This window comes from Hippopotamus amphibius, chromosome 3, assembly GCF_030028045.1.
Source record: "Hippopotamus amphibius kiboko isolate mHipAmp2 chromosome 3, mHipAmp2.hap2, whole genome shotgun sequence".
In the NCBI taxonomy this organism is placed as follows: domain Eukaryota; kingdom Metazoa; phylum Chordata; class Mammalia; order Artiodactyla; family Hippopotamidae; genus Hippopotamus; species Hippopotamus amphibius.
In genome coordinates this window covers 193,840,161-193,865,305 of record NC_080188.1, presented here as the reverse complement: position 1 = coordinate 193,865,305, position 25,145 = coordinate 193,840,161, and the positions used below count along the sequence as shown (strand labels likewise).

Genomic DNA, 25,145 nt, shown 5'->3' with positions numbered 1-25,145 from the left:
ATTTTCTCCTTTTGGGAAAATTTGATGTGGGGAAACTTTGAAAACCAAAACCATATCAGATTCTTTTATTGCGTTCAGAGGCTTGTATGAAGCATGTTTCTGCAAACTGCAGACCCAAGAACTTACTAGCTGATAGTCCTGTTCCAATCAGTTGGTCATGCTGAAGCACAGGAGACTGTATGTGAGTTAATTTGCTCTCTGGCAATAAATACCCATTTGCCTTGAAAGTGTAATCATGGATTAACAGAGGATGTGCAACTTGCATTTGAAAGAAAAGTCAGTTGTCAAATTTAATTTATGCACCATTGAAAAGTTAACTGGAGCAAATGATATTTCTAAGCTGGGAACAATAAACAGAATAGAACAAATATACCTTTTAAAAAAGTTTTATTTTATTTATGTATTTATTTATTTTTAATGTGAAAGCTGGTTTATTTAGAGAGAGACACTTTCCATAGACAGAATTCAGTCTGTCTCAGAGAGTGAGTGGCCCCGAAATATGGGGTGGTTAGTTTTTATGGGCTGAGTAATTTCATAGGCTAATGAGTGGGAGGAGTATTCCAACTATCTTGGGGAAGGGGTGGAGATTTCTAGGGGTTGGGTCACTGCCCACGTTTTGGCCTTTTATGGTCCTGAAAGGGACTTTTCATGTTATCCCAGAATTCCTAAAACCAAGAAGGGAAAAAAGAGTCATCTCCCATTTTCTAATCTCCCCATCTTTCTATAGAAAGAGAAGATCAGAGAGGGGCCAGTAGAGCAGCACAGTGTTTTCACACCTACCCCCAGCCTCATAAGGTGAAATCCAAAAAATAACCTAAGAATTGGGTGCCTGCAGGAAGCACGAAGTAGCATTTCATGCCCTAGTTGGACATCTGCATATGCAGTTTTCTGTGATTATTTGAACACGAGGAAAAAAGAATTAGAGAGAGAGAAAAATGGCAGAACCTTCACTCCCATGCGTGGGTTTCCAGCGGCACAGCTGATGGCTTAAAATGACTTGTGCTCTCTCTGTGATACCCCATCTAAGGGTTTTGGCTGCAAGGTGAGGAAACCGAAGAAGCCAGAGGCTGTAGGGTGGGTAGGATGTGTCACTGGGAAGTAGGTGAGGGAGAGTGGAAGAGAGTTTCTTGCTTCCCAGTGATGGTACACAGAGGCCCACCCCTCACACCCCACAAAGCATGTCCACATGTCTCTACAAGACTCCATCACAAGGGCCATTGGTGACCAGTTAGAGTCACTTCAGGGCAGCAGCATTCCAGAGAGAATTAGCCTGAGCTAGGAAGATTGGAGTTTCAGATCAGATGGGACTGAACTTTTTAATAACTGAACATGATTTGAAAGAAGTGGTATCTGCCCAAGACATTATTATTATAGGATGGGAATGAGAGATATGACGGAGTGTGGCTGAAGGCTACAAGGTCTTGACAATTTTGACAAGGAAGTTGCAATTTACTCCACCAGACATTTTGTTAGTTTCCTCGTAAAAAATTCCCTATCCCCTTTCCTTACGCTTTCCTTTTTTATTTGTTTTTTCCAAGTATTTTTCTCACTAAGACCTTTGTTTATGGCTTAAAATGCCGACAAGAGCAGACATAAGCTTCTTTTCCCTCTAGGCTGCCCAGTGCATGGATTTTACAGCATGACCCTTTATTCAGAGCAAATAGAGATTCTTTCAAGTATTGAGCATATACTTTTATTCTGTGCTTCTTCTATTTTCTTAGTAGCATATTTTCTTTTCATAGTCCTCTTCTTATTATCTTTCTTTTTTTCTACTAACACCTTTACAAACAGCTGGAGCTGGCATTATTTTGAAAATAAAGGTGGAAATAAACCAGTCTAGGAAGAATTTATTACTACTTAATTATCAGTCACTATGGTAATGCAGCCTCAAAAGGGTATGAAATAGACTACAGGCTATCCTATCTTACAGGTTGGCGTTTACTTCAAGGTTAACAGGAAGTAAATGCACAAGCCAGGTAGTTTCCCTAAATGTTCATCTGATTAGTGTAAACACATAGAAAATCTTTTTAAAATGGATTTTCATAATGTTCACGCAGCTTTCCCTTCTTTGTTTTTTGTCCTTCATATCTTTTGTGTTTACTGCTGCTGAGGTTAAGTTCGTTTCATGTGCATTTATGATTATGAAAGTCAGTGAAGGTTTTTTTTCCCCTCATTCCAGTAGCAAATGCATCATGGGGAAAGTAATTGGTGAGATCTGAGAAATGATTCTGGGGAAGGAGAAAGGAATTATGTAATTAGAAAGCAGGACATTCAGTAACTGAGCTTGAAGAACATTGTTAGATGATTCTCTGTTCATTTAACAAAACATTTATTAAGCACTTACTCTGTGTCGGAACAGATGTCTTGTCTCAGAGATGTGGTGGTAAACAGGACATGATCCCTTTCCTTATGGGGCCTGTTTCACAGAGAAGCAGGGCATTCAGGATAAATTAATATAATTGAGTGTTATAGCATCATGAAGGAAGTACACCACCACACAGCTGAGAGAGTCATGCCTGAGCTGTGGGTCCAGGAGTAAGGAAGGCACAGGAGTAAGAAGGAACAGCATTGTGAGAAGACCTAGATAAGAGAGTTTCTTCTTCAGAGAAAATTAAAGACTGCTCATGGCTGGAGCACCCAAGAAAAAGGAGACAGAAATGATAGATGAAATTTGGAAGACAGGCATGGCATAGGTCAGGAGGGCTTTGTAATGATGGTAAGAAAGTTCACCTTTTTCAAATGGAAGGAGGAACTCCTTTACTTTCTTTTTTTTTAATTAATTAATTTATGTAATTATGTATGTATGTATTTATTTATTGGCTGCATTGGGTCTTCGTTGCTGCACAGGGGCTTTCTATAGTTGCTGCGAGTGGAGGCTACTCTTTATTGTGGTGCACGGGCTTGTCATTGCGGTGGCTTCTCTTGTTGCAGAGCATAGGCTCTAGACTCGCAAGCTTCAGTAATTGTGGCATGTGGTCTCAATAGTTGTGGCTCGCAGGCTCTAGAGCACGGGCTCAGTAGTTGTGGCACATGGGCTTAGTTGCTCCATGGCATGTGGGACCTTCTCGGACCAGGGATCAAACCCGGGCAGATTCTTAACCACTGTGCCACCAGGGAAGCCACCCTTTATTTTCAAGTGATCTGAGATTTTGAAATTCACTCCCATCAATACAGAAGGCAAGGAAGCTAAGAGCTGGGTTAGCACAGTTTTAAGACTGTAAGAGTTGATGGTGGAGAAACGGGTAAGTGCTACTTAAGAGCTACTTAAGTGGTAGAATTAAAGAAGTCTCATATAAAATGTTTGGAAATACATTATTAATTTATATGATAATTTTCCTCTCATGCAAAAATAATCTTGAATTAAGTCTACTCAGATACATAAAGTAGGAAAAGACAAAAGAAAATTAGGGTAGAATGGTAAGTTGAAGACAGCTCAGAAGTTTTTCATTTTGTTTCTGTTTTTTACAAATCTACACGCTATAAAATGCCTTGAGTTATTAATAAGGGTAAGAGGAAAATTCGGCTCTCACACTCTAGTATCCTGAAGAAAAGAAATAGAACAGCTACACATTCACACTACGTATTGGAGTTATTCAGAACTGAAGCTTCTGAATAAAGAGCAGTGTTTGTAGCCAGATTACCTGGGTTGAATTCTTTGATCCACCCATGCTTTCAAGACCAAAGACTTGCATTGATCCTCAGTTTCTTTATCTGCGTGATGGATATAATACTAGCATTCCTCTCACAGATTGCCAGAACAGTTAAATTCTGTCATTAAACACACATTTTTTTGAATATTCGCTGTGCTCTAGAAAATGTTCTGGTTACTGGAGATCCCACAGAGAACAAGATAGATAATACACTGAGAAGTTCTGGTGTTTACATGCTGGTTGGTGATGAGTGGGAAATGGTGGCAGAAATAGACAAGTAATACACATACAAATGAAGATATGTCAATATCACAAGGATGTCAATTTCACCCAAATTTATTAAGCATCCCAATAATCACACCCACAGTATGCTTATCGATGTAAACAAGCTGATCTGAAGTTCATATGGACAAATGAAGGAACCGGAATAGCAAGAAAATTTTTGAATGAAAATAATGATGAGAGGAATTATCCTGATGTATTTTAAAACAATTTTATAGCTGCAATAGTTGACATAGTGTAGTGGTAGGAAATGGGCAGGGGAAAATCAATCTAACCGACTGGAAAGTTAAGATCGAGGCCCATAGACACATAGGAATTTGGTATTTGATAATGGAGTTATTTTAAATCAGTTTGTGAAAAGGTGGACTATTCAGTAAACTGATTAACTGGGTAGCTATTTGGGAAAAAAAAAAGTTGATACATTCATCATAGTAAGAGGGCAAAATATTACTTTCTGCCTAAATAAAATGTTAGTCTCAAAATATTTGTAAGCAGGGGAGCCTGGTATAATGTAACCTTGAAAGGTAGCAGTGAAAAATATACCAGCAAAAGCCTAAAATCCTCACTACTAGTCTTGGTTTGTGTTTTCACTTTTGTGAAACGCAGTTTATTTTTGACTTGTTAGAAAATATTTCAGACATTCAAGGTATAAGAATATTGTCATGAGCATCCATGAACCTAGCATTCCAAATTTAAAAAAAATTCCAAATATTTGTGAAGCCCACATATACTATCTCTGATTTACATGTCTTCTTCCTTAGGACCTAGTTAACTAAAGCCCCACCTAGAGCTAGTTAATTCTTTTAACATTTTATATTTGAGATTCATCTATGATGTGGTATAAGCATTAGTACTTGCCTCTTCACTTGTATCTGTATGGATATTTATTTGTCCATTTAATTTTCATATTTCTGATGGCTGTGGGCACTTAGGTGTTGATTTTTATTTTTCTCTTCCATCAGCAAATACTTTCAGGTCCACCTTCAGGACATGCCCAGAATCTCACCTGGTCCAGCCATCATCTTCTTGTTGAATCGTTGCAGCAAACTCCTCACTGGTCATTGATGCCGCTTGTCTATTCTTGGAACAATGACCAGAGGGATTTTTTGCAAAATATAAGTCAGAATCTTTTGCACATCTTCCCAATAAAAGTCAGTCATTGTAAGATTTTAGAAATCCCTGCGTGACCTGTCTCCCTGCCTTTACTTCTCTGGCATCATTTTCTCCTACCTCCCTTAGCCCCAGCCAAACTGTCTTCCTTGCTTTTTCCCTCAGCCATACGAGGCATCCCCCTGCCTCAGGGAAGCACATGCTGCAGGTTCTGCCTGAAACACTTTTCTCCCCTATGGTCACCTCTCTCACCCTTTTCAAGATTTTCAGTTGTCATTCTCTCAGCGAGGCCTTTCTCAGTCACACTATTTATATACGGATTCACCCCTGAAAATGCTTCCCTCTCTGCTTTACTTTTCTCCTCACCACTTATCACTTCCAACACATGATTTGCTTGTCAGTTTTCCTCCGCTAAAGGCTTCAAGAAAGCACTTCTGCCCTTTTTGTCAACTGCCATTGCCTTGAAATCTAGAACTTTTCTTGACATATCCCAAGTGCTCAATAAATATTTCACGTAGGAATTAATAAGTGAGACCTACTACATACCCATTAGTAGTAGATGGAGTTGCTAATTTTCAACATTTCTCAAACAATTAACATGAGCTGAAAGGAAAACACTTTGTATATTTACAATTAGCTGAATTTTAGAGAGTCATTAAAGATGTTTGGTAAAAAGGTGCCAATATAAAATAGCATGAGAACAAACAAATGATTTAAGGAAATTCATCCGAACTATCTTTATTTGAACCTCTCCTTTTTTGTTTGCTTCCAAGTCACCATATTGTATTTCCATTTCAGCCGCTGGAATTAGATTTGTGATTCTCTTGAATAGCTTTTAGTGCCCTTAGGTGGCAATTATTTGACCCCATGCTGCCTTTTGGATGCCAAACAAATCCTGATGAATTACTGGCACCTTCTCTTATATTTTCAGCCCTTTAAGTGGATTCTGTCTTTGCCAAGTACTATCTTGCCAAATACCAATATGGTACATGCCAAAGATAGTTTTATTCTTTTTAGCCAAAGGAAAAGTGATCTCCACCAAGAACAGTCATTCTTAAGAAGTAGTAGTTAGGTGAAGCCATATGTAGTCAGTAGTCATATGTGCTTCTTTAATTTTATTTTCCTAGTTCCAAAAATATAACTTATAGAAAAAGGGGTAAAGGTTTTAAGAGTAATATTGTTCATAATTGTTGACTAGGGATGTTGAACGTGGCTCCCAAATTCAGCAATGAGGAAGATATAACAGCAAAATAATAATGGTTGCTAACATTTACTGAATTACTATGCTCCCAACATCTGCTAAATGATTTACTTGATTTGCTGCATTTTATCCAGCTCAGTAAGACTGATAATGCTTTTTACAGATGTAAAGCATCACAGAGAAGTTAAATAACTCACCCAAGAATGCAGAGTTAGGGTGCAGAGCAGACAGTCAGACTCCAAGGCCCCCGCTCTTAACTCTTAAGCATCCTTAAGAAGGAATGAAATGCAAGTGAAACATACCTGGAAAATATAAGGGTTTTAAAAATTTATTTACACTTTGAAAATATTTATAAATGTTTCATCTCCCCAATAACCCTTCAGACAAAACTCAGAGTTTAAAATATGATAATATGACTTATCTGCTTTAATCCATGCAGAAGCTACAGAGATTATGATGAAATAGTTTGATTTTTATAAATGTATCACTTTTCTTCTAGAAGGTGCATTTCTTGTACTTACAGAGATCATAAACTTTATTCAGCAAAAGTAAATGGAATTTACTGTACAAAATGGGAAAAACCATTGTTGTAAACTCACAATAAATTTTTTCATAAATTGAATTTTTAATATATTCCCAAGCCCGCTGAGCAGAGTATTCTAGAAAAAAAGAAACCACACTTTCTGTGATAAATTTATCTTCTTTAAAAAAATACTTCTGGGAATCTCTTTTGGAAATCCTTACTTTTATCACAAAGAAGTATCTTTTCTTAACTCCTACACAGTTGGAAGAAAGCCATTGCTATGATATGGACAGTAATTAAGAGTATGTTTTCTATGAAATAAACTTGATAAGTTGAGATATATATATTCATAGTTCTAAACACAAAGTCAGTTACATACAGGAGGTATAAATGGAATGAAGTGGGTGTATTACTGAGACCATAAGACAAGTATTATATACAGTTGTGCAGGACGTGATATACGTAAACAAAGACAAAAAATCAGATGCTGTAGCTCACTGCCTCATGATCACAACAAATGCCTTTATTACCTGGATTGTGAAAACCTTTTTAAAAATTTGCCATCTCTCAAGCTTCTATGTTGTGTTAGTTTCAGAATTTTTGTAGCAACTCTTTTTAAGTGTTGGTAAATCATGTCATCATTTTGAGCAGCACACAGATAACTTCTTCGAACTGAGCTTGTCCATTCTTACAGATGGAAAGCTCCAGATAATGTATAACAAGGACTGTGTTTTGAACCGCATTCACTGTTTGTCTGTGTGTGTGTGTGTGTGTATGTGTGTATGCTTTTGTTGCAGGGAAGGCCAGCAGTCGCCAGAACAATGGCAGAAGATGTACGGCAGATGCTCTGGGAATGAAGTGTACCACATCGTTTTGGAAGAAAGTACATTTTTTGCTGAATATGAAGGAAAGAGCTTCACATATGCTTCTTTCCATGCACACAAAAAGTATGTTTCTGCTTCCAGAGTGGAATTAACATATTAATCAGTCATACTTTACAACACAGTTTTCCATAATATAACTCTTACTGGTGCTCATGAGTTGCAAGTATTCTTGAATTTTTGACATAATTATTGAGACTTTTGAAATCTGGCCTTTTGTATGGTCACTGCAAGTTAAGATTCTTGGGTATAAAGTATAACTTAGTAGGAATATTGACTTTAGTATCTTTTAAGTTATCTTTAAAAATATTTTAATCCTGTAAAAAGTCACGTGACTCTCCTCTATAGATCTAAATTTTAAAGTGTTGATTAAAAATTTAAACAAAGTAAAAATAACATTTATAAAAACTAGACATTTTAGAGAACTAGCTTTGGCCAGAAAAATAAGTTTAAAAATAAATGCTAGTAACTTCCAATTCAAACATAGAACGTTATCATTTGTTTTCTTTTTGAGAGAAATTATTTACTTAAGAAATGTCTATCACAAAAGTAATATTAGAAGATATTAATATAACATTTTTAAGATTTGTAATATATCTAGTATGTTCCGCTAATCTCATATCTAAAATATTCTGTTTAATTTTCAACATGATTCTACTTATACATTTTTTTAATATTTAAAAAAATTTTAAAGTTCGATTTATTTGTAACACTATAAGACATACTGAGACAAAAATATTTAGTACATTTTGTGTTTTGCCCATAACCTGAAAAAGTATATAATAAATTTTAAGTAATATCTGTTACATTCAGTGGTTGTTATTTCTCATAATTAAGTTGCATACCTATTCAATACTATTTAATAGTTTTTTCTAATTTTTTTTTTAAATTCAAGACAGACCAAACACAAATTTAGGGACCCTAATTCTTTCTCACGTGACCTTGAGTAAGTTTCTTCCTCTCCATTAGGCCAATGGTTTTTAAACTTTTTTTGACTAAAGTAAGAAATACTGTTTTATCTTTTTTGACCAAATTAAGATATACATTTTATGGTAAGACCCAGTATACACACACACGATTTACAAAAATGTACTCTGATATTTTCTATTGCTTTCTATTGCATTCTTCTTTATTAAAAAATATATATAGTCAATTAACTAAATTGATTTTACAACACACTAAGGACATAGTTTTTTTTTTGGTCTGTAGTTTTGGTTTGTTTTTTTTTTTTCCTATAAAAACAAGAGCCTTGAACTTTTAGGATATTTTCAAGCTTTAAAATTGTTCTTATTTGAGGGTTTTTTTTTTTAAGAACTTTTATTTAGATACAGTTAACATACAATAAACTGTATATATTTAGAGCGTACAATCTGGTATTTTTCTTATTAGTGATGTATGTATGGCATCCCAATCTCCCAATTCATTCCCCCCCAACTTATTTGAAGTTTTAATTTTTCTTTGCATTATAATAGTTTATTTTCTTACATATGCAAACTTAAAAAATAAAAACTAAGACCTTGGCTGAATTTAACCCTTAAACTCTTTTATTTTCTTTTTTAAATTAAGGTTTGGTGTCTGCTTGATTGGTATTAGGAGGGAGGATAATAAAAACATTTTGCTGAATCCAGGTCCTCGATATATCATGAATGCTACAGATATATGTTTCTATATTAATATTACCAAAGAAGAGAATTCAGCATTTAAAAACCATGACCATCAGAAAAAAAGCAATGTATCAAGGTCATTTTATCACGGACCATCTAGATTACCTGTACATAGCATAATTGCCAGCATGGGTAAGTATAAATAAATTTGAAAATATCAAAAGTTTCTTCCTTTAAAAAGAATAATAAATATACTTTAATTTTACTTAAAATTCCAAAGTCAAATTTAAAACATACTTGTGTGTATTACAAACTTGGTGTAACTAAGTATACAGGACAAAATTTCTAATCTGTTAAATTGATAAGCAATTAAGCTAATTCAAAACTTCTAACGATAAGGGGATATGGGGGAAAAATAAGGAAAAAAAAACTTCTAATGATGATTTCATATATCTGATTAGAATATAAGCACCTGACACTTCTGTATTTCTTTATAAGATCTCTATTCAGTTATCAGTAGTGGCTATTTCAAATACTCTCCATTTTTCTCAAAACTCTGCTATCTTTTATCTCATTCTCACCATTGAACTTGGCTTCTGTGACACAGAAATAAAAAAAAAGATTCAGACAAATAAGAATTTCCTTTAAATTTTGTCACCAAACCACCTATAAACCTATAAGCATTTAGTTTCTATCACAAGGAAAATGTTTCTTCTTTTAACTTCTAATATTTTAATATAAATGCTTTCACTTATGCCATGGCCCCTTCTTCATTTCCCCCTTAGGGACTTCAGTCTTTTAATCATCCTCATTACCTTAATTCTTTTTTTTTTTTCCCCAAAATCACTGGTTCGTTCTCTCCTCCCTCCCTCTGTCTCTCTCTGTGACTCTCTTCATATCTACACACACAGACACACACACACACACACACACACACACACTCTGGACCTCATGCTATGACATCATCTTCACAGATAAATTCCTCTAAAGAGTTGTCTTGGATTGTGGCTTGAAATCTTATTGCTTCCTCACATCTCTACCAGTTTAATTGAAGTCTGCAATCGTTATATCACTAAAACTACTCTGGCAAGCCCACCACGCTGCTCTTTGTCACTAAATCCAGGGGACATCTTCACAGCATGTGACAGTATTGACCATGTTCTTAAAACGCTCCAGTACTTTTCCTCTGCATCCTGTACATTCATTTTCCCTAAATAGTCACATCTGCTGTCAGGTTTTCACCTGTCCTCCATAAGTTGACACTTCCCTTATCTAAATCATCACCTTAAACCTCTCTTCACAACATCATATTCAATTGTCCATGGGTTATTCCTATCTGGGTGCCTTATAGGAAAAACCAACATGGCGTATTCAAATTGAACTCATCTTTCCACCCTCATTCAAAACCATTTCCTTCTCCATTTTTTTTTTTTTTGCTAAAACAAAATGTGACACCATCATCCTCTGATTCGTAATGCCACAATTATGACTTTTCCCTATTCTTCTCCTCTTATACTTCATAATTCACTGAATTCTACTAAATCTGATCATTAAGTAGCCCCTAAAGACATTTATTTCTGTGTCCACTCAGTACTATCAGTGTGGTCAGTCTGAACCTCCCTCATCCTTTCCTTTCACTGCAGCATCACCCCCACCCCAATCTCTTCTCCATGCCTCCAGCCTTGCTGCTGTACGCTCTCTCCTCCACCTTGCAACCAGAGTAATAATGGTTGCATAATGTTATAGTCATTCTCCTGCATTAAACCTAATGATTGCTTCCTATTAGCCATTGAAAAAAAAAGTCTAAATTTTATAAAATGGCTTATAATTGGATGACCAAAATCTCTTTTTTTATATAAGCAACCTAGTTTTCCTAGGGCAATACCAGTTTATATACATTCTCCTGGTGTCATTATTAAGAGAACTCCGCTTTGACTCTCAGGAATATCCTAGTTTAGAAGATAAATTACTCAGTCACTTTACTTAGAGGTGTTTTTTTTTTTTTTTTTTTTGATTCCTTGTTATATTTTTAGTCCTACAGTTCATCATCCCTTCAATTGTTTTCCTAAGTCCCAATCATACTAAATTTCTTTCATTCTTCCCTAATGATTTTTCGCCAATGGAAGATGCATTGTTTCCTCGAACAGGATCTACTCCCCAGCCCCCAACTTGCCTATGTAACTACTTCTGATCCTTTGCACTCAGTTCCAATATCACCTACTATGAGACATATTCCAAGGCCCTGCTTGGACTTTGTTAGGTAACTCTGATTGTTTCATTGATATAACATATTATTTCTCTTCTATAGCAGCTCTACTCATTTGTTTCACATATTCAGAAATTACTTATTGAGTACCTAGTGTGTGCCAGGAACGCTTATAAGTATTTGTGATAAATTAGAGGACAAACAGACAAAGATCCCTAGCTCCCAGAGCTAACATTCTATCATGAAGAAGACTGGCAATAAACAACGCATATAAAACAAATAAGTAAAATATTTAGTATATTAGAAGGTGATAAGTAATAAGATAAAAGAGAGAAGAAAACAGCTAGTAAAAGGGTGGGTGAATTTTGGGAGAACTGGATTTTTAAGTGCATTGTAGACCTCATGGAAAAGGTGACGTTTGAGAAAATACTTGAAGAAAATGAGGCAATTATCCCTGTGAATGTCTGAAGGAAGAACATTCCTGGCAGGGATAATTGCCAGTACAAAAGCCTTAAAGTAAGAGTAGGAGCCTGACTTATGTGCTCCGGGAACAGTAAAGAAGCCCTCGTATATGATGGAGTATTACTCAGCCATAAAAAGGAATGAAACTGTAGAGACATGGATGGAACTAGAGTCTGTCATACAGACTGAAGTAAGTCAGAAAGAGAAAAACAAATATCGTATATTAACACATATATGTGGAATCTAGAAAAATGGTATAGATTATCTTATTTGCAAAGCAGAAATAGAAACACAGACATAAAAACAAATGTATGGATACCAAGGGGGGAAAAGGGGTGGGAGGAATTGGGAGATTGGGATTGACATATATACACTATTGATAGTATGTATAAAATAGATAACTAATGAGAACATACTGTATAGCTCAGGGAACTCTACTCAGTGCTCTGTGGTGACCTAAATGGGAAGGAAATCCAAAAAAGAGGGGCTGTATGTATATGTAGAGCTGATTAGCTTTGCTGTACAGTAGAAACTAATACAACATTGTAAAGCAACTATACTCCAATAAAAATTAATTTAAAAAAAAGAGGCCCTCGTGACTCAAACATAGTACAAGAGATGAAAGGGAAGACGTAAAAAGAGGCCAGATCATATTAAGGTTTTTAAGTTACTGTAAGAGTTGTAGCCTCTGCTCTGAGTGAAGTGGGAGTCATGGCAAGATTCCAAGCAGAGCAATGGCATGCTCTCACCTGCACATGATCTCACTGTTTAAATACAATCACTTTGGCTGCTATTGAGAATAGATGGTTTAGGTCAAGGATCCAGAGTATTTTCAAATGGCACTGGTAAAAAAAAGAAAAAAGTTCTGGATAGACTTTGAAGGTAGAGAAATCAAGATTTGCTGCTGAATTGGAAGTGAACTGTAAGAAAAAAGAACTGTAAAGAACTCAAGATTTTGGGTATAAGCAGCAGGAAAGAGGGAACAGCCATCCAATGAGATGAGGAAGGCTGGGCAGGGTGAGGGTGGAGGTGGGGGTAGTGCAGGTTTGGTGGGGACCAGGGGAGATATGGAGTTCAGTTCAGGATGCAGTGAATTTCACATGTCTGTTAGATGTTGAGAGGAAGATGTCAAATGGGAGATTAGATATAAGAGCCTAGAGTTCAGGTGAGAGGTGCATGCTGAAAAAAATAAATTTTGGATTCCTGAGCTTATGTATTGTATTTAAAGCCATGAGACTGAAGGAGATCATCAAGAAAATGATTGTGGGCAGAAAGGGGATAAAGACAGAGGACTGAATCCTGCAGCAAGTCAATATTAATATCAAGGGGATGAGAAGAAACCAACAAAGGAGACCAATAAGGAGCTACTGACAAGGTAGCTGGGAAACCAGTTAAGTTTCCTGTCCTGGAACCCAAATAAATCAAGTGTATGGATAGGGAGGAGTGATCAACCATGCCTGATACTTCTAGTAGGTCAAATAACATGAGAACTGAGAACTGGCCATTGGATTTAGCAAAACAACAGTTGTTCTTTGTTTTGATAAGAGCGCTTTCCATGAAGTGGTAGTGGAGGATGTCAGGTTAGAGAGTGTATGACAGAATGGCAGAAGACAGTTTAGGGGAAACTAGGTCTAGACAACTCTCAAAAAGTTTTGCTGCAAAAAGGTACGAAGAAAAGACTTGGTGGCAATGGCAGATGTGCAAGAAAGTGAGAAGAGCAAGTTAATCAGGATTATATGTAAAAGCATGAGTACAGTGATGGACCATGGGACTTAATTTAGGTAAGGAAGTGAAAAGACATCTGTCGGCTGAAGGAGACAGAAAAGCTAGTGAATTTGACAGAACTGAGTCTGGAGTGTTAGAAGGATCATCTACCTGTATGATGATATGTATTATATGATATCCATATACATAATGGAATTGCCAAGAATTTGGAGACACATTGTATTGGGGTAACTAATGCAGGAGCTAAGCTATCCAGCCATATTCAGTTGCATAGATATAGGTATCTGGTAAGTAGAGGGTTGAATTTATTTATTTATTTACTTACCAAATTTTTATTTTTTTGATTAGTTCTGTTGTTTAAAATTTTTATTGGAGTATGGTTGATTTACAGTGTTTCATTAGTTTCTGCTATACAGCAAAGTGACTCAGTTATATATATGTGGGTGTGTGTATATATATATACATCTATCCACTCCTTTTTAGATTCTTTTCCCATACAGGTTATTACCGAGTATTGAGAAGAGTTCCCTGTGCCATACAGTAGCTCCTTATTAGTTATCTATTTTATATATAGTAGTGTGTACATGTCAATCCCAATCTCCCAATTTATCCCTCCCCCCACCCTGCCACCTAAGAGTTGAATTTAAACAGGGTTTGCTTTTGTCAAGAGAATGTAATGAAGCAAAAATATGCCAAGGGTGCCAAGGTTATATACGAGAAAATAATCATCATGCTTAAACATGGAGTTTAAGATGGGTAAGAAGAGAAGACAGGACATCAAGGGTGTGAGGGGAGACAATGAAAATTTGGTGTCATAAATAGAATTGAAATTCCAGTAGAGTAAAACCTTAGCTGGAGTTGGGAGATAAATAAGAGTGACCTAAAAAGATGGGAAATCTTTGTGGTCAGAGGGTGGATGTATGGAGTGAATAAATGCAGCATTGGTTATAGGTTATTGATTATAGCAAAGTCTAAAAAGTGATTGTGGGAGTGAGGGACTAAGCTGGAAGACAATCTCTTATGTGAATTCAAGGAAGAGAGAGGTCAAGGTGTGGGGAGGTTTATCTACCTGCATTTTGAAAACACTGGATGAGGCAGGAATAGTGTAGTGAATTGAATCGTGTCCAACAAAAATCATATGTTGAAGTCCTAATGCCCAGTACCACAAAATATGAACTTATTTGGAGAGTCTGTTCTTATAGTGGTGATCAAGTTAAAATGAGGTTATTAGGGCAGGGCCTGAATCCAATATGATGGGTGTCCTTATAAGAAGAGGAAATTTGAACACAGAGACACTTAGAGGAAGACAGTGAGAGGAGACATAGAGAGAAGATGGCCGAGAAGATCTACCAGCCAAGGAGTGAGGTCTGAAACAGATCTTCCCCTCACAGATCTTGGAAGAAATCCATTCTGCCACCACCTTGAGTTTGGACTTTTGGCCTCCAAAACTTCAGACAATAAATTTCTGTTAAGCCACCCAGTTTGTGGTATGTTTCTATGAGAGTCTTAGCAAACTAATATAAATAGTATTAGAGAAACTGATCAGGGTCATTACACAAATAGATGGAAAGATATACCATGTTCTTGGAATGGAAGAATCAATACTGTCAAAAAAGACTATACTAGATTCAATGCAATCCATATCAAACCAATGGCAATTTTCATAGAACTAGAACAAAAAATCTTAAAATTTGTATGGAGATACAAATGACCCCAAATAGCCAAAGCAATCTTGAAGAAAAAAAGAGTTGGAGGAATCAGACTCCCTGACTTCAGACTATACTACAAAGCTACAGTCATCAAAACAGTATGGTACTGGCACACAAATAGAAATATAGATCAATGGAACAGGACAGAAAGCCCAGAAATAAACCTGTGACCCTCTGGTCAATTAATCTATGAAAAAGGAGGCAAGTCTATACAATGGAGGAAAGACAGTCTCTTCGATAAATGGTGCTTGGAAAACTGGACACCTACAGGTAAAAGAATGAAATTAGAATATTCTTTAAAACCATACACAAAAATAAACTCAAAATGGATTAAAGGCCTAAATGTGAGACTGGACACTATATAACTCTTAGAGGGGAAAACATAGGCAGAACACTCTATGACATAAACCATAACAAGATCCTTTTTGACTCACCTCCCGGAATAATGGAAATAAAAACAAACAAAAAATGGGACCTATTAAACTCAAAAGCTTTTGTACAGCAAAATAAACCATAAACAAAATGAAAAGACAACCCACAGAATAGGAGAAAATATTTGTAAATGATGTGACCAACAAGGGATTAGTCTCCAAAATTTACAAACAGCTCAATTGGCTTAATATCATCAAAACAAACAACCCAAAGAAAAAATGGGCAGAAGACCTAAACAGACATTTCTCCAAAGAAGACATGCAGATGGCCAAGAGGCACATGAAAAAATGTTCAACATCGTTAATTATTAGAGAAGCGCAAATCAAACCTAAAATGAGCTATCACCTCACACCAGTCAGAATGGCTACCATTCAAAAATCCAAAAACAATAAATGCTGGAGAGGGTGGAGAGAAGGGACCCCTCCTACACTGTTCGTGGGAATGTAAATTGGGGCAGCCACTATGGAGAACAGTATGGAGGTTCCTTAAAAAACTAAAACTAGAGTTACCTTATGATCCTGCAATCCCACCCCTGGGCATATACCCAGAGAAAAACACAGTCTGAAAGGATATATGCACCCCAATGTTCATGGCAGCACTGTTTACAATAGTCAAGATATGAAAGCAACCTAAATGTTCATCAACAGGTGAAGGAATAAAGAAGATGTGGTACATATATGCAATAGAATATTACTCAGCCATTAAAAAAGAATAAAATAATGCCTTTTGCAGCAACATGGATAGACCTAGAGATTAGCATACTAAGTGAAGTAAGACAGAGAGAGAGATATTGAATGATATTGCTTATATGTGGAATCTAAAAAGAAAAGATACAAATGAACTTATTTACAAAACAGAAACAGATTCACAGACTTAGAGAACTAACATGGTTAGGGCGGAAGGGCAGGGCGGTGGGGAGGGATAGTTAGGGAGTTTGGGATTGACACGTACACACTGCTATATTTAAAATGGATAGTCAGCAGGGACCTACTGTATAGCACAGGGAACTCTGCTCAGTATTATGTAACAGCCTAATGGGAAAAGAATTTGAAAGGGAGTGGATACATGTACATGTGTAACTGAATCACTTTGCTGTACACCTGAAACTAACACAACATTGTTAATCAACTATACTCCAATATAAAGTAGAAAGCTAAAAAAAGAAAAAAAAAGAAATAAGTAGAATGTATAACAAAACAGAAACAGACTCACAGAGAACAAGCTACTGGTCACCAGTGGGGAGAGGGGTTGGGGAGAGACAAGATAGGTGAAGAGGATTAAGAGGTACAAACTATACAAACTGTAAGAGACCAGGATGTAATGAACACCATAAAGAATATAGCCAATATTTTATAATAACTTTATATGAAGTATAATCTATAAAAATATTGAATCACTATGTTGTTCACCTGAAACTAATATAATGTTGTAAGCCAACTATACTTCAATTAAAAAAAAAAACAAAAAAAAAATAAGTAGGATGACCCAGGATTGATGAACAAGCAAAGCAGTGGGTAACTGACTCTTAAGATGAGTGATATGATACAAAGCTGGGAGATTATAGGGGATGAAAGGAAAATGGTCTGAAAGAGACAGTGAGAACATTGAGGGTATTTCCCCATTCCAAAACACAGCCATCTCTTTTGGTGTTGCAACCTTCAGAATTGCAGGGAAAGATGTCAGGGAAGAGCTGGTTTTCATTAGGGGAAGGAAAGGTTCAAAGAAGAAATTGTTTCTCTAATTGTAACTGCTTTTTAAGTTGTGTCTTCCCTCCTAAATTATGATTTTCTCATGATCACATCTCCCATCCCCAGCTTGGTGCCAGATATCAGTATTGGTGGATTTATAAGGAAGTGACCAAATTTCCTGTGTTGGGCAGGAGGATGATAAAGAGGTAGTTGGAGGTGGTGTGGAGACAAGTAATTTGGGAGGGATGGAATTCAGAGAGCACGGTTCCTTAGGAAGTAGGTGTGGATTTATCCCCAAAACAAGAGAAGGGACTAGTTTTACATAAATGGAGGTATGTCTGTTTCATTCCCAACGTAAATAAGGGAAAAAATTTTGGTGAAATGCTAATGTTCATTTGCTCGAAGATAGGGATTTAAAGGGTTTCTTCAGCAATAACTTCTCTTTACTCTCTGATTTAGACAGCATGATCATCTGCAGAGCATAAATGTCAGAAATGTGGATTTTAATTCATAATATTAAGATGCAAATCATATCATATGGCTTTATTTTGATAAATCAAATTTATAAAATTTAATGTTTAATCAGATCCACTCACCCGATTAGTGGAAAATTTAATCTCATTTTCTCTAGGAACCCATCTCCCCTCCAAGATAGATTGAATTATAAATTAATCCTTATTTACAGTGCTAAAAAATCAGCCGAGTGTACAGTTTCTGATGCCAGCCACCTTTATCTCTGCTCAGATACTGGAACTGCTGAGTGCTGGTCATCACATCCTCTTCTGGGGCACAGCCATTCTAGACATATTGCTCCACGCCCCTCACAGGAGTCTTCCCTGTTGACTGCAGACACACCAGACTACCCCTCCCTCTAATCTGAGTGCTGTGTACAGTATATGAAGAGGTACTAGCCTCTGAAACTTGACCCCCCCAACATTTATTTCAATGTTGAGGAATATCCAGATATTCTCCCCAGTCTTGTTTCTAGCAACTCTCACACTCAGAAATGTTGCCTTTTTTATCTCTTCTTCTGGGAGGACTTGTAATTGTTCTCAGAGGTTTGTAGAAATCAGTTGCTGACCTCTTTTCCATGCTACAAGGAAAGAGATGCTAAAACCCATGAGGCTTTTCCCCCTTTTAAAAACTCAAGCTGTTATAGTGAAGAAGGTGGCAGACAGAAGTTTGAAGGAAATGGAGAGTGTTTTACTAGTTGTTTCAAAGGTTGAGACAAAACGAGGACTAAGGGCTTTCAGAAGGATGCCCAGCTATCCGTAAGCATGTAAATGAAGTGAGTGATCATGAAATATGGAGGCACTCGTCCATTAGACTGGATTATTTCCTCCAGAAGGGGAGAGACATCCACTTTCCATAAATTGATGTTTAGGTTAGTTTTTAAATGTTAATTAAAAATCTCAAAGGGATTTGCTTCTTCTGTTTACTGTTCCTTGAGTATCCCAAGGATTCAAAAGCCTTAAGCTGTTTAGATTTGCTGTTCTCATTGCCTCAAGGTATTTCCATGGCTTGTTCTTTTTAGGCCAAAAAATCAAATGTCATGATTTCAGAGTAGCCCTTCTCATCACCTAGTGAAGAGCTCATCCCTCTTTCCACTTCTTGTCCCCACTATTGTGATCACATTATTCTGTTTAATTTTCTGCATGGTATTTAGCATTATCTAGAATTACCTTTTTCATTTCTTTGGCCATGGGATTATCTTAAACATAAATTCATATGTGTAGAAACCTTGTCTACCTTGTTCCTTGTATATCTCAAGAACCTAGGCTAGTGCAGTACCACATAAATAGTACTTAATAAATATTTGTTGAATAAATATAAACATTAATGGTTGTAATATAAAAAAATGGTTATAAATCAGTAAGAGAAAGATAACTCAACAAAATTGGGGAGAAATTTATAATGAGAAATCCACAAAATTGAAATGGCCCAAAATTTTTTTGTTAGTTTTAAATATATATAAATGGAAACAAGGCATTTTTTAAATTTAAATTTCTAAGCATTTCAGGATTTCACAAATCTTATGTTTCATACTATAGAGCTAGTTGCAGCAATACACGTTTGCACAAATAAAGAATTATTTTCATCCATGGGTACAAAAATGCCCATATTAAAAAGAAATAACCTTTGAGATTAAAGGATAAATGATATATAGCATATTTCCTGGTTATACTGACTGTATTTCATCTCACTCTGATCATTAAACGATTGATGGGTCCTCTAGGTGGCAGATGCTTTGATGGATTTCCATGTCTCATTGTTCCAGGTACTGTGGCCATAGACTTGCAAGACACAAGCTGTAGGTCAGCAAGTGGCCCTACTCTGTCTCTTCCTTCAGAAGGAAACAAAGAAAGCAGAAGACCCAGCATTGCTCCCGTTTTAGAGGTTGCAGATACGTCATCAATTCAAACATGCGATCTTCTAAGTGATCAATCAGAAGATGAAACTACACCAGATGAAGAAATGTCCTCAAACGTGGAGTATGTTTGTAAGATTTACTGGCATTTGTGCTCGGGTGAAAAATGAATATCCTTCTCTTCTGGACATCCTAGTATCAATCCTACATACTTCTACCAAAAAACCCTTCCTATTAGCCAGTATCTCTCTTGACAATAAAGTATCCTAAGTCCTCAAATTTCTGGCTTCAACAGCTATTTACAGCCTCATTTTTCTCTGTATTATCCTTTATCCTTAAAGAAAAAAATAGGTAAATCAGTGTTTCCATGATATAACCTGTATCATATTTTACATATTCTTTTTCCTTAAGGATACAGCTTGTGTTTTTATAATTATATGATTTTGTTAAATTACAATGTACCATCTATGTTTAATTTATGTTTTCACCTCCATATTGAAGTTGAGTCTCAGTTTTTCTAGGACACGTAATACACCTTCTTCCATTAATCTTCTTTTGCTTATCTCTACATTCAGCAATCATTTTTATTCAGGATACATCAATAATACTTTGAATGACTGAATAAATGAAGTACTAGTTCTCTTTACTAAGATTCCCATAACAGATAATATCAATGTTTAAGCTATTAATCACATTTTAGCCTACAGTACAGTTTATTTACTTGTCTTATTCCTACACTATGTTGGCATTTCTTGAGGAAAGCACAGCGTTCAACAGTCTTGACGGTAGAGTCAGAAGGAATTTGTGTTCCATGGCAGGTCCACTTTATACTGGTCGTGTGCAAATGACTTTGATTAAAATCATCTGGTCCATGATGCTTTATCTATAAATAGTGTTCATAGGAAGATCAATTGAGATAATGGAGAAATGTGCTTAGAAAAACAGTTTGTGCAGAGGAAGCATTCAATCTCAGTGTTAAATACTATTCGGTATAGCACTAGTCATAGTGGCAATGGTCACATCATTCAAACACTTCTAATATTTTTCACATAATAGAAGTTCAGTCAATGTCGAATTGATCTAAAATGAATTGAAATATAACTGAAACTTAGAAAAATCCTTCTGTTAATCCTTCACACTTTTAAAATTTATTACAAGAAACTTAGACACCCACAGAAGACAATTCCATTCTCCAAGAAATTAAGAATACTCAAATAGATTTATGAAATATTTGATGGCAAGAAGAAGAGTTTTGACCACCAGTATATTTCTAGAAATGGTGTTGTGTGGTGTAATAGGAATTCTTTCTTTATATGTACCAAAAAAATTGAGAGGTGGAATTTTTTTTATTTCTAGAGAAATGAAAAAGGTGTTGAACTAATAGTGGAGAGCATCAAACTTCTAAATTTCCAAAATGTTCTCGATTTTACCATCCCAGCTAATGAGGTCTGGAAAATAGTTCTAACTAGGTTTGAATTTCTTGGTTTGAAAAATAAATTTTCTTTATCAAAAAAGAGTTACATATTGGATAAAAGGACCTTGCCTCTACTAAATTTTATTTCTTAATTTTCATCCACGTTGCTACTTTTTCACAGCAACAAAATTTTCAGTTGGAAAATATTACAGCCATAATGTGCAGGTGACGATTTTTACAAGGTGAGCAAATAAACTGAGTACCTTTGTTAATATTTAAGCATGATTCCAGCAAAACCTTGGGTTTTCGTGTGGATAATTTTCAAGGAATAATTTACTCAATCATCCACTCTTTTTTGGTTATGCACCCACGGCTGGTGCGTATTGCCAGAGTGAATTGCAATAACACATTCTGCTGTAATATGTTTTGTAAAGATTAACGTCACTATTTTCTAGAATGACCTAAATCTTTTAAACTGAGCGTTGGCAAACTTTTTCTGGAAAGAACCAGCTAGTAAGTATTTTCGACTTTATGGACCATGTGGCCTTTGCTCCAACTACTCAACTCTGCTTCTGAAGCAGGAAAGCACCCAGGACGGTACATAAAACGAGTGAGCGTGGCTGCGCTCTCACAGAACTTCACTTGTGGACACAAATTTAAATGTCATATAATTTCACGTGAGATGAAAGTGTTCTTCCTTTGACTTTTTGCCCAACCGTTTAAAAATATTAAAACTGCTTTAATTCACAAAACCATGTGATGAGCCAGATGGGGTCCATGGGCCCTGTTCTAAACTACTCCCATATCAAAATAAAGAATCACTGCATCTAAGTAGAGGAACATGGCTATAATTTGATTGTCTGACTTTGCCTGCATTATTCGAGGCTATTCAGTATTTCATATTGTTTTACAGATATGCTAAAGGCTACCCACCTTATTCTCCATATATAGGAAGTTCACCCACTTTTTGTCATCTCCTTCATGAAAAAGTGCCATTTTGCTGCTTAAGACTAGACAAGGTAAGGACTATTTTTCTGTTATTTCCTGTAAAACTAAAATGATGGCATTGTGTAATTACATGTATTAAATAATTTGTACAGTCTTTTGATGAAAATATGTTTAAGGAGTATTATCTTTCAAATGTAAATGTAATTCACAAAAAGTGGTGAATTTTACTTCCTTAACTGCACTAAAGATTACCCAAGTGCTTTATCCTCTACTAATATAGCCAGTGAACTGGTCAATCATATTTTAAAAAGGAAAACGAAGGTGCCAGAGCCCCAAACCAGAGTCTCCCCAGATCATTTAGGCCAAGAGTGCTCTATTTATTTTACTAGGCATTTTTGCCTCAAATTTCAAAGTGGAATTAGCTAATCCCTGTGTTGGCCACAAGGATCCATTATTGACTAGCCTGGCAGTGTCTTACTTAATGTCTACTTTCCTAAAAATTTTACAGTAGTTCTTGGATCCTGCCTCGTGTTCAGGAGAAACCATCCAAAACAGAATTGGTCCAGGAAAGCAGGAATTTTTCTCTCTTTCACAGTATGGCCACTGGGCATGACCTGTGGAAGAATATTTTTTCTTGATGAATAAGAAAGCAGATAAAAAGAAAACTCCCAAACCACCCACCTCCCAGAAATCAAAATGTGCCGCTAATTCTAACCAGGAATTTCTTCTTTTATTCTAAATTTTGGAGTTAGCTGGAGTTAAAATCCCAGGTCTTTGCCTACAGGCTTTGCCATTTGAACAAATAACTTTATCATTAAATTTCAGTTTCCATATCCCTAAAATGTTTGTAATTTTAATATGAACCTGATAGGGTTCTTGCAAGGATAATATAAATTAGTGCATGGAAAAAGCTTAACATAGTGCCAGGAACTTAATAAATGAATGGGCACGTATACATTTTGTTAATATTCTTACTACTATTATTTTTCCATATGATAAACATTATGGTTCTTGGCTGTCACTGTCACTCTTGTGGAAGATTAGTAGAACACTGGAAAATTTCAGGCTTTATCTTTCTAGAGTTGTTTTGTGAATCCTTACCACTCCCCCCAAATGTTCATTTGAGCCCATTAAGATGGAGAGTTGCGTCTCTCAGTGCCTTATTTTTTGTCAGCCCTTGTGTTACTTTCCTGCTTTGCAGCATTGCTAGCACAGGCATACCCTGCATTCTTGGTAACCTCGATTTGTCTTAAGCGGCAGAGCTCTTCACTTGGACTGGTCCCTTCCAAGAACCTGTGACTAATACTTTATGTATGACTTTTGTGTTTTTTTTTCCTTAAAGAGGATTTCCAAAATAATCTAAGCTTTACCTCCCATAAAGCTTGGACTCACATTTGGTGGCATTTTACTTTTTAACACTCAAAGATAAAAGTAATGTTGGGAAACCAAAGTGGAAATGATTCCACTGATTCCCAAGGAAGGAATCTGATACAAGGAAAAATTAAGCTTTCAGAGATGAGGATTGTGGGAAGAGAAACTGAGTCTTTTAAAGCCAAAAGATGGCAAGTTGTCTCTTGACCATAGTAAGAAGGTGATGTTTCCAAGTGTCATTGATTGGCCAATGACATCTGGAGTTATCTGTCCTTTAGGTGGCATTAGTCTGGCTGGAGGTGGTAGTCTGCTCTATAAATGAGTGCCCACTGTGCGGTTAGGGGATGGGGTCATGCAGCCAATCCCACTGCATCCGTGAAGTCTGTGAGCCGGGATCACGCTGCTCAGTCTGTTCTGCATCAGTGTCAGCAGGCTCCTTCCTGGTCGAGGTTTATCAACACTAAATCCCCAGTTTTGTCCTTGTTCTGCTTTTTTTTTCCTTACTAGTTGAGCTACTTCTAAATCTCCTAAATTAGTTCTTTTACCTCATTTGATCTCATAAAAATGAAGTCCTTAATAACCTCAGCCTCAGCCTGTCACCCTTCTCCCTCCATGATCTCTTTGTAAGGGACCTAATTTCGAGTGGCTTCAGATCCCATTTATAGTAGCAGTTCTCCAATCATACTTCCAGTGAAGACTTCCCGTCCTCCTCCTTTACCATTTCCCTTTTCTCCGTTCTTTCTTAGGCCTTCATCCTTCCTGCTGGTGTGATCTTCCTACTTCCATGATTACAGGTTTTATAAATTCTACAAATGAGATCCTGTTAGTGATACATTCTTTCAGTTTCACTTTCCCTAGATGTGTCCTTATTTTGTCCTCCCCCTTGAAGAATAGTTTTGCTGGGTGTCCAACTCCAGGCTCTGAGTTTTCTTTTTCTTTCAGCATCTTAGGGTGTTATTTACTGCTTTCTGTGCTCCACACTGCTGGTGAGAAGTCAGCCATCGCTCTGACTTACGTTTCTTGTAGGTAAAGCTCTTGTTTCCTCTCTGGTTGCTTTTAAGATCTTGTTGTCTTGGTCGTTCTGCACAATGACAGTGTGTATGACACTGGATTTCTCTTTATTTATTTGGATTAGGATTCTTTGGGTTTCCAGAACCTAAGGATTTGGGTATTTCATTAATTCTAGAAAAATTCTCAGTCAGTATTTACGTGAATGGTGCTTATTGCTGATTCTCTCATCTTTTTCTCAGGTATTCTATTTAAATGTGTATTGGATATTCTCACGCTATCTTCCAAGTATCTTATTTTTTCTGTACTGCTTTCTCTTTTCTTCTTGTTTTCTGAGTAATTGTTTCAATTCAATCATGCAGTAGATCCCTTCAGATGCTTCAAATGTCCAATTTAAATCATCTTTTGAGTTTCTGTTTCTAACTGTTATACTTTTAGTTCCGGAATAGAGTATATGTAATTTTTAAAGCACCTACCTGAATATTTTAAATAGCCTCTTGTTCTTTGTTCATACTTTGAACGTTCTCCTTTATTTCTTTAAACATGGTAAACATGCTCATTTT

General features: G+C 36.3%; 1 protein-coding gene across 3 annotated transcripts in view; it reads left to right on the top strand.

Annotated features, from left to right (window-relative positions):
- The window catches only part of KCNT2 (potassium sodium-activated channel subfamily T member 2), a 371,544-nt gene that overhangs the window by 255,513 nt on the left and 90,886 nt on the right, over positions 1 to 25,145 (top strand). For 2 of the 3 annotated variants that reach the window (XM_057729619.1, XM_057729618.1), the window contains exons 15-18: positions 7,564 to 7,713; positions 9,214 to 9,443; positions 19,752 to 19,965; positions 22,169 to 22,274. In XM_057729619.1, coding sequence (XP_057585602.1) covers positions 7,564 to 7,713; positions 9,214 to 9,443; positions 19,752 to 19,965; positions 22,169 to 22,274 — 700 coding nt within the window. The remainder of the gene's footprint in view (positions 1 to 7,563; positions 7,714 to 9,213; positions 9,444 to 19,751; positions 19,966 to 22,168; positions 22,275 to 25,145) is intronic. The other variant, XM_057729620.1, reaches the window with a different exon arrangement.